The 10,533-nt window shown below is 33.2% G+C and overlaps 1 protein-coding gene and 1 non-coding gene across 3 annotated transcripts; one reads left to right on the plus strand and one right to left on the minus strand.

The window, feature by feature from the left end:
* The first annotated feature begins 7,849 nt into the window (after positions 1 to 7,849).
* Positions 7,850 to 9,842, plus strand: LOC133030174 (zinc finger CCCH domain-containing protein 48-like). Of its 2 annotated transcripts, XR_009684026.1 has the most exons (4): positions 7,850 to 8,313; positions 8,448 to 8,935; positions 9,044 to 9,220; positions 9,319 to 9,842. XR_009684026.1 is itself a non-coding variant. In XM_061102450.1 (3 exons), exons 1-3 carry the CDS (start codon positions 8,122 to 8,124, stop codon positions 9,577 to 9,579), a joined length of 630 nt encoding a protein of 209 aa, XP_060958433.1. In that variant the 5' UTR covers positions 7,854 to 8,121; the 3' UTR covers positions 9,580 to 9,842. The 2 variants fall into 2 exon arrangements, 1 of the variants encoding a protein (XP_060958433.1); XM_061102450.1 differs by lacking the exon at positions 8,448 to 8,935 and having other exon boundaries at positions 7,854 to 8,313.
* A 466-nt stretch (positions 9,843 to 10,308) lies between these two features.
* On the minus strand, positions 10,309 to 10,389 carry TRNAL-AAG (transfer RNA leucine (anticodon AAG)). The gene has a single exon. It is a non-coding gene; the product is annotated as a tRNA-Leu (tRNA).
* Between the last annotated feature and the right edge of the window lie 144 nt (positions 10,390 to 10,533).

The raw sequence follows: 10,533 nt of genomic DNA on the forward strand, positions 1-10,533 counted from the left end.
AAAACAAAACAATGACAGATTAAGTACATTCATGGAGACTTATTTTTATTTAATTGAAATCACATTTAATAATTAAATTAACACAAAAGCCAGAAAAAGAAAGGTAGAGAGAATAATAAAATTTAAATCATAATTTATAATCCAATTAAGAGAAAACCTAAAAAAAAAAAACAGAAATAGATAATTGTATACAATAGAAAAATATACACTCATAGAAGAAACGCCTTTCATATAGATAGATTGAGTAGAATATCTCGCATTTAGAAATAGTTCCCTTTTTTCAATTCCAAAGTTAATTTTTTGGATAAACGTGCATAACATAAAAATCTAAAATAATAATAAAAAAAAGGATGATCAAACCAGGTGATGATTCCAATGCCTACATCGCGATTCGCCGAGTGTAAAGAGATGAAGGTAGAGCAACAAAGAGTTTAGTCAGAGAACTTAAGAAAATGGTAAGGGAATGGTTTTGTAAAATAAATAGGTAATAGAAATCTTGATAAAATGGTATGGGAAAGGTTTTATTAAAGAAAATGCCAATTAAATGTAATTTAAAATATGAAGTTACGAAAACTGTAAAGGCAAAGGTTTTATAAAAAAAGAAATCAAAATTTAAAGCTAATTAAATGAGAAGAATAAAATCAAAAACTCATATAAGCTAAAATATTAAGAAAAAGAAGATTAGGAAAAAAAACTCATATAAGCTGCCACATAGGAATCGTTTGTGCATTCCTTTAAAGCTTCTTCTATAGCCACAAATATACAAGAATAAATTGCTTTCATACTGACTTTGCTGAATGTTATATTTCTTCTATGAAAAATTATTGCTTTGTGAACTGGAATTTTTGTAAGATATAAATAAGAATTTTTTTTTTCAAAAAAGTTATATATATTTTAATTATAAAAATCATAGTCCACTAATTAAACTCACTCTAATAAGTCACAAATTAGTTTAAGTCCACTAAAAGAAAGAAAGAAGAAAGCACTTACTCATTTCTCTAACGTTTTCAAATATGCAAACTGTAGATTTATGTATAAGATCTATAAGAACTATGAAAAGAAAAATAAAATTGCAGTACCTATCACCAATCACCAATAGATTATTTGTTAGAAATTAGAATTTTTTTTTTTCCAAAAAAGCTTAATCTATAGATTATCATATAAATAATTTTAATCCTACAGCTATTAATTAGCTTTGCTCTAAAAAGACACAAATTAGTTTTGCTCATAAAACATTATTCTTAAACTAAAAAAAAAAAAAAGAAAGTATTGACTCATTTCCTTTTCCTTGAATGTGTAGTTCTTTTAAATACGTAAACTATAGATTAATTTGTCTAAAAAAAATAAATCTGATAACCAAATTATGAGAAGAAAAATAAAACTGCAGTACCATAACACCTGCTAAATTCAAAGAAATTTTTAGATACTTATATCACTTTGAATGTTAGCAGTTCTTAGAAGGCTTATTACCACCAAGGAATATATTGAAACACGTACTGCCTAACAAAAAAATAGATTCAGAACTATAAAGATCTATCTATTATTTACGATCCAGCCAAAAAACAAAACAATGACAGATTAAGTACATTCATGGAGACTTATTTTTATTTAATTGAAATCACATTTAATAATTAAATTAACATAAAAGCGAGAAAAAGAAAGGTAGAGAGATTAATAAAATTTAAATCATAATTTATAATCCAATTAAGAGAAAACCTAAAAAAAAAAAAAACAGAAATAGATAATTGTATGCAACAGAAAAATATACACTCATAGAAGAAACGCCTCTCATATAGATAAATTGAGTAGAATATCTCGCATTTAGAAATAGCTCCCTTTTTTTCAATTCCAAAGTTAATTTTTTGGATAAACGTGCATAAAATAAAAATCTAAAATAATAATAAAAAAAAAAAGATGATCAGACCAGGTGATGATTCCAATGCCTACATCGCGATTCGCCGAGTGTAAAGAGATGAAGGTAGAGCAACAAAGAGTTTAGTCAGAGAACTTGAGAAAATGGTAAGGGTATGGTTTTGTAAAATAAATAGGCAATAGAAATCTTGATAAAATGGTATGGGAAAGGTTTTATTAAAGAAAATGCCAATTAAATGTAATTTAAAATTTGAAGTTACGAAAACTGTAAAGGCAAAGGTTTTGTAAAAAGAGAAATCAAAATTTAAAGCTAATTAAATGAGAAGAATAAAATCAAAAACTCATATAAGCTAAAAAATTAAGAAAAAGAAGATTAGGAAAAAAAACTCATATAAGCTGCCACATAGGAATCTTTTGTGCATTCCTTTATTATATATATTGATTGATTATATGGCTTGGACTGGACTGGTTTATTATTAGTTCATGTAATTAATTCTAAATAAATACAGAATAAAGTACCAAAGTAATTAAATTTATGTAATTCTACACACTAATTAATTAACCATGGATCCTATCCGCTCTTTCAGCCTCTTGGATAAGGCAAGAGAGGCCTTACGAGCAAATAAGAAACATGTAAGGCGAGAGGGGGTCTCCCTGACGAAGTCCACCGAGGCTGAATTTGACCACTAATTTCTCCATTAATGAGCACTGAGAATCAAAGTGAAGTGATGCAGTTCATGATCTTGTCCACCCACCGTTTGTCATAGCCCAAGCAAAGCATCATTGCTTCAAGGAAACTCCAACTCACTCTGTCATATGCTTTGGACATGTCTAATTTGAGGGCTATCTTTTTCCCATTGTCGAACCTTCCTTTTTTCATACAATGAAGACTTTCAAATCCCAATATTGCATTATCTTGAATGAGGCGGCCCCGAATGAATACACTTTGATTTTCAGATATGACTTCCTTCAAGCTATCTTTCATTCTATTGGCAAGGCACTTGGCGATGATCTTGTAGCTTACGTTGCATAGGCTTATGGGTCTGTACTCGCCAACTAGTTTTGGTTGTTTTACTTTCGGTATGAGACAAAGGAGGGTTTTGTTTATCTGCCTGCAGTCGCCATTGTTGTTTAGTATTTCCAAGCACACTCTAGTAACATCCTCGCCTATGATTTCCCAATGGTTTTCATAAAAAATCCGAGACATCCCATCAATTCCTGGTGCTTTTAGAGCATTAATTTGGGACAGCGCCACCTTTTTATCAATTTCTGTGAACTCGGCAAGCAGAAGTTCATTTCGATGTCGGCTAAGTCGTAGGGGAACAATGCTTTGAATGGTTGCTAATGTAGTTTCTTCATGATCAGGTGCTGAAAATAAATCTTTGAAATGGTCACATATAGTTCGCTCAATGTCCTCCTTAGTATTCATCCATTGCAGATTGTTATCAAAGAGGCCTTTTATTCGGTTCTTTTTTCGCCTAGAAGTCGCTTTTTGGTGGAAGTATTTGGTATTGCAATTTCCATGGGTTAACCAAATGGCTCTACTTCTTTGTTTCCAAAAAAGTTCCTCCTTCTCAAGATGTCCATTGAGGTCCCTTTCCCTTTCTTTCAGCTTGGCAAATACGTGGCTGGTATGATCTCGAGACCACTTTTCCACTTCTTTTTTCAGCTCTTTTATTTTGGCTTGGTTGGTTTTCCTTTGGCTTGTATTCCATTGATCCAATAAAGTACCACAAATGTTTATTCTGTCATTAAGGTCTGCTGCCGAGCCTATATGAATAACCTCAGTCCAAGCGTCTTGCACAATTTGGTGACATTCTTTCTTATCCGCCCAAGCCTTTTCATAATGAAATCTGTGTCCCCACCGTTGTTGAGTCTTCGCATCACATGGCATGGTGTTAAAGGTTACTAGTAATGGACTATGATCCGAACACCATCTGCTAAGGTGTTTGACTTTAGCTATTGCATAAATCTGCCACCAGCTGTTGTTTACCATGACTCGGTCTAATCTTTCGAAAACCATGTTGGTTGCCCTTCCATTGCACCAAGTAAACTTGTTGCCATTGTATTCTAGTTCCCGTAGTGCACATCTATCAATTGCATTATTAAAGTTCTTCATGAGATAACCGGGTTTGCCACCACCACCAAGCTTCTCATGAATCGCTCTAATTTCATTAAAGTCGCCCCCGCAAAGCCATGGACCATTATTATTTTCAGCAAGCCGTCTAAGTAGTTGCCAAGAGTGTGTCCTTTGAGATGGATCGGGATCTCCATAGAAACCCGTAAAACGCCAATTAAGATCCTCATCCATGGTAATCCAAGCATCAATGTGGTAAGCATTAAAAGAATTCAATTGAACCTTAAAAGGAGTCTTCCATAAGAGAGCCAACCCCCCACTTTTGCCTTTGGCATCCACACAGAAACATCCCTCATACCCCAGCCGAATGCGAATTGACTCCATATAGGGACTTTTTGATCGAGTTTCTGAGAGAAAAACAAGACCAGGATTGTAATCTTTCACAAGAGTGGCTTATGCTGTCACTGTCCAAGGGTTGCCAAGCCCCTGGACAGTCCAAATTAGAGAATTCATTGTTCTCGGCGACCCTGCTCAGCAGAGTTCGCCGCTTCTGTATTCTCTCCAGAGGTTGAATCCTTTGACATGGAAACTGCCCCTGTAATTGTGTTATCCCCGTATCCCGATACCATCTTGCCATTGTTCTGGTTTTTCCTGTCCTCCCCATTGTCCTGTGTCTTTGTTTGACGATTCCCTTTCCTTGTTACAAACTTCCTTCTTTTTTCCCTTGTTCCTTTCTGCTGGTTATTACTGCCGCCATCGTAGCTTATTGGAACCTCAAAAAGATTGTTTTCCAGCCCCGTGTTACCAAATTCAGCCTCCATGGTTCTTGCTTTACATGTCCTACCCCCCATGTAATTCATGTATGTCTCAGTATGAACATCTTCTCCCAATCTTTTGCGTATTCCATGATTCCCTTGTTCCATTGTTGTCTTCTCCTTATTCATCTCATTCATCATCATAGGAGAGGGAATAACATTGGTGGTTAGATTGGTATTATTAAGATTTAACATATTATTTGTATAATTATTGATATTAGAATTCATATTATTGGTACCTCCTTGCGATTTGGTGATTAAGAGTGAGTCCCTTTCCTCTGCAATTCTCTGTTCTGCCATTTGGGGGGATAGATTTTGTTGTTTCCTTGTATTCCTTCAGATTGGGATTGATTGGCCTCAGTGCTGGTTTTGATAGCATTCCTTCCCGTCGAATCAATTTTGAGCCAAGAACCATAACTCGGTCTTTCTACCCCATCTTCTTGAATCCCAGTTGCTCGAGGTTTAGTGCATTGGCGCATCTCGTGGCCAATTCTTCCACAATTGAAGCACATGTATGGAAGTCTTTCATATTGGAATTGAAGCCAAATTCGCCGTCCTTCATGAGGAAATAGGTAACCTGGGAATATTTTGGATTGAATGGAGTTCTGGATTTTAAATTTGAAGAATCCATTGATAGCAATTTTATTGACATCCGCTTCTTGAACTTCAAGAATCTCCCCTGCCATTCCAACAAATCGAGCCATATTTGATTTAGTTATAGCTTTGATTGGGAGGTTAAGCACACGGCCTGTAATGGTGTATGAGTAAAGGATCGTTTCCCAATCCTCTAGTATACCCTTCATCCGTTCCAAAATCAGGAAGCCCGCATTTAAAACTAGGGCTGTATATCGGTCGGTTTGGGCGGTTTATCCTATATATTTTCTAACCCAATCTAAAGTTCGGGTTGCTAAAATTTAAGTGCAACCCGCCCAATGTAAAAACAAAAAATTATAAACCGACCAACGGTTTGGGCGGTTTGGTCGGGTTAACCCGCCCAAACCGGCCAAACTTTTTTTTTTTTTTAGTTTTAAAGTCAAAATCAATAAAAATTAAAAAGATAAATTAAAAAAATTATATTCCACCAAAGTACAACACCATATATATGACTTTAAAACTAATAATTAAGTATATAACTTTATATTATTATATATTTAATCATTTATGTTATATATAATAAAAACTAAAAAGTTAAAAAAAAATTAAAGGTGCAAAATCGGGTTGGTCGGGTTGGTCGGTTTAATTGGACGGGTTTGACTTATTTTCAACCCGCCCAATTAACAGATTGGGCGGTTTGTAATTTTTTCGGGTTATTTCGGTTTGTAATTTTTATCGGTTTTTTCGGTTCGGTTTGGGCGGGTTATTCGGTTTGGGCGGGTTATTCAGTTTGGGCGGTTTACAAATTTTTTTGTACAGCCATATTTAAAACCCACGGATTTTTCCCCAGTATCCTTTCCAATGAAGAGTTTGTCTTGTAGGAGAGAACCAAGAAAATGGTTGTTGCAGTGGTTTTCTTGATTTTTAGGTCCCATTCTGTTTTCCCCAGATTCCATAGTCGACACAGTATGTTCTTCAGCAAAGAACGGCTGAAAGGTTTCATTGTGCAGAGCCTTCCAATTAGACAAGACTTGCCTATGTCTTCTTCCCCTTCCTCATTAATTTCTCATCCTTCTTCATCTGTAACCTTCAATTTGCTAGTGCGAGAGAGAAGTTCCTCCATTTGATCTATGCTTGCTGAGCACATCCTTTGATTAGCCCTTCCGAAGAGAGCATGGGAGAACACTAGTCGCAGAGAATCCCAATATATATATTTTATATGGTATAATTAATATCCAAAAATGGGTGTTATAAAAAAAAAAATCAATATACGGTATATTAATGGGGTCTTTTCAATATTATACCTAAAATTGATTTTATTTATAAAAATACCTTTAAGAAAATTATTTGCACAAATACCGGTGTGCCACATCAGCACAAATACCGAAATCTAAATAATTACCGAAAGTAGAAAAAACTTGAAAAATCTCGCTTTCAGAAATTTCTGTGTTTTGTAAGTTTTAAAAAAAGTAACATTTTAGTTGCTTTTGATGTAAATAATATATCAATTAGTTACTTTTTATTAAAAAAAAATATTTTAAGATAATTTTTTTCTAATACACATTTGGTTGCTTATTTTGATCAGTTACTTTAAAACTATGATTTTATTTTTTTAACGTTTATGCTATACTATGTTATTTAATTATTTAAGATACCTTGAGGTTACCTTTTGTTTTTAGCAATTTTAAATCATATTTTAAGTTGTGAAAAATATATATATTCTGATATAAAAAAAGATAAACAAGATAAAAGTAACATTTTATTTTATTTTTATAAATTATTAACAAAGAAGTAACTAAAATTTATATTTGAATAAAATTAATATACCAACTAATTTTATGGGTTACTATTATACTTAAAATTGATTTTATTTATAAAAATTCAAAGGTATTATAAAAGAAATTTGTGAGAATATAATTAATTATTTAATAACTTTTAAATTTGAAAATAAAATAGTAAACTATAAATTTAGTTGTTATATTGAATCTTATTTAATTAAATTTTAATTAACTACTTACATTAAGGTAGAGAGGGTATAATGGTAATTTTATATATATATATATATTTTTTTTGTTTTTGTTTTTGGTAAGTATGGTAATTTCATGGTTGGCACTAATAAAATTCTGATGATGTGGAAGTAAGAAGTGTGTGTTATGTGTGAGTTGAAGTACTGACACAAAGAAAAAGAAACGAAAGAACAATTAAAATGTAAAAATAAATAATCAGTATACGTGTCCAATTTTTTTAAAAAAATAAGCGGTATATTATGCATTAATATAAACAAAGTTAAAATTACAAATAAAATCAAATTAATGTTGTTTGGCGTAAATTTCTCTATATTAATTGTAAATATCTGTTATCATTAAAAAAAAAATGTAAATATCAATTTTTTTAAAAAGATAACTGTAAATATCAATTTCTCTAACAATAAAAATATCAGAAAAAAAGGGAAATATCAGAAAAACGTGGAATCAAAATGAAAATATAAATATTAATAATTTTCATTTTCTTTAATAATAATAATAATAATTTTATTTTTAAAAAAGGAAAAATGAAATTTAAATTCAAATAAACGAAATAATTTTAAAAAGGAAATAGATTTTTTGTAAGTCGGCGGATGCTTTGTATAAATACAGAGGAGAGTTATTGAGAAACTGCGAAAGAAAGAGAAAGCAAAGGTGAGAGCCAAAGAAGAGAAGAGAGAGAGAGAGAGAAGAAGAAGAAGAAGAGAGAGATTGAGAGTAAGAGAGAGAAAGAGAAGATATGGGTATTACGTATCTTCGTCGAAGAGCGAGTGAGAGTGTGAGTGGGAATGTAAAGAGTGGATCAATGGAAAAAGTGTGTAAATTTTGGGCTGAAGGGAGGTGTGTCAGAGGGGGTCGATGTCGTTTCGTCCATTCTTGGTCTCGGGGTGATCTTTACTCCTACCTCGCAAATCTCCACGGCCACACTAAGGTACTCTTGCTACATTCTTTACTTTTCACTGTTTTTGATTCTTGGATTGGATTCGTAGATTGGATTCATGGATTGGATTGGATGATGGTTCCTTCTTTCTTCCTTCTGGAAAATGTGGTATTGGCTCGTTATAGGCGGTGACTGGTATTGCTCTGCCTCATTCGAATTCTGGAGATAAACTCTACACAACAAGCTACGATGGTAAGCTTTACATTTGGGACTGCCACACTGCTAAAACAACTGCTGTCATCAATTTTGGAGTCCCAATTGGGTGTTTGATCAATGAAGGCCCTTGGCTTTTCATTGGTCTCCCAAATGAAATCAAGGTTTGGAACACTCAGAATAATGCTACCACTGGACCTGAAATTACAATCACTCTTGATGGAGAGGGACCTGTTGGTCAAGTCAACTGTATGACTGTTGTCAATGGTACTCTGTTTGCTGGTACCCAAAGTGGTCAGATATTAGCTTGGCAAGCTTCCTCTGATGGAGCTTCTCCTACTGCTAATCTAACCTTCATCCCTCTTGGTGTTCCATCTTCCATGAAACATGGAGGTCCAGTTGTGTGTTTGTGTTATGGTGGAAACAGACTTTTTCAGCTTCTTTAGACCACACAATCAAGGTAGTACATATACTCATATAAATATATATATATATATATATATATATTGCATTACTTACTCTTTTACTTGCATACATATATAATCATATATATTGTATTGTTTTGTAGGTGTGGGATCACAATTTACAATGTGTGGCCACCTTGAAAGGTCATTCAGATGGTGTCATGTCCCTTGCATTTTGTGGATATTATTTAGTCTCATCTTCATTGGATGGCACTATCAAAATTTGGGCTACCACTGAGAAAGGCCACGTAGAGACAGTCTATACCCATGAGGAAGGACATGTATGCATTCATTCATTCATCCTAATTAATCTATTACTTAGTACTACTAATTATAATTACAATAATAATAATAATATGTAATGATATGTTTGTTTCAGGGTGTTCTTGCACTTAATGGGATAACACTCCCTCCTAAGACTTGTGATGCAAAAGAAAAAGAAGAATCTGATGACCAAAACAACATTTTGCTTTGCTCTTGTAATGATAATTCTGTTCGTCTGTATGCATTGCCAAGCTTTGAAGAGAAAGGTAGATTCTTCACAACACAAGAAGTCAGGACAATTCAAAAGGGTCCAGGAGGACAGATTTTTACAGGGGATGGTTCTGGCCGTACTACTGTCTGGAAGATGAATCTTTAAGCCAAGCCAATCCAACCTCCTCATCATCAGAATTTAGAATACAATATTATTACATTGTTTGTTATTGACTATTGCTTGTATTTGAACTGTGTATACTAATTAATGAACAATAATTGTAAGTTTTGGGTTGGGCTATGCTTATGCACATGATTGGTGGTTTGAGTAGGTGCCAACATAGTTGAGATCTGCTCAAGGCTGCGATGATGCTTGCAACCCTCCCACCCCATTTTTCCATATATATTACATTGGTACTTTATTCTGTATTTACTGTGAGTTAATTATATGTAGTAATAATTCAAATTCAAATTCATTCACTTGACTTGAGCATTTTTTTTTTAATCACTTGCTCTTATTCTCTAATAATAAGAACAAGTACACTAGAACTGCCATATATAGGGAATTAATTCTCTACAAAGCAGAATTTGTAATGAGCCTCAAAAACAAAATAGTCATTCTACCTGTTAATTCATAATGGATACATTTGTCATTAAGTGTGTTCACATTCACATATAGTCTTTTTTCATCACTTCTTTTTCCCTTATAAGCCAAGCCAGTCCAGTCCAAGATTTGCTCTGCATATAATAACTCTCTGTGTGTGGGAGTAGGACACCAGTTCTCTTGCACTAGTTTTGCTTAAAAAAATTAAAAACAAAAACAATGTTCATTTTATTTCAGCAGCAATAATAGAAGATGACTTGAAAAATGAAGTTTTAGAACAAAAACTTATTTTGTTGAGAGTGGGATTTGAACCCACGCCCTTTCGAACAAGAACCTTAATCTGGCACCTTAGACCAACTCGGCCATCTCAACTTTTGGCTAAATTTTCATTTAAATTGCTATTAATTTGATAATCCTTATCTTTCATGATAAACATTTTAATAATCCTTGTTATAAAATATGATCTCATTCCTAAGTGAAAGCAGAAAATGTGATAATATATTTCTTGATTGTTTC

The sequence above is a fragment of the Cannabis sativa genome, chromosome 8, assembly GCF_029168945.1.
Source record: "Cannabis sativa cultivar Pink pepper isolate KNU-18-1 chromosome 8, ASM2916894v1, whole genome shotgun sequence".
Classification (NCBI taxonomy): Eukaryota; Viridiplantae; Streptophyta; class Magnoliopsida; order Rosales; family Cannabaceae; genus Cannabis; species Cannabis sativa.

Excerpts from the sequence above, each read along its gene's own strand:
- LOC133030174 (XM_061102450.1), top strand. The coding sequence starts at position 8,122 with ATGGGTATTACGTATCTTCGTCGAAGAGCGAGTGAGAGTGTGAGTGGG. Across the intron at positions 8,314-9,043 it reads ATCTCCACGGCCACACTAAG|GTGTGGGATCACAATTTACA; the intron begins GTACTCTTGCTA and ends ATTGTTTTGTAG. Across the intron at positions 9,221-9,318 it reads ATACCCATGAGGAAGGACAT|GGTGTTCTTGCACTTAATGG; the intron begins GTATGCATTCAT and ends TGTTTGTTTCAG.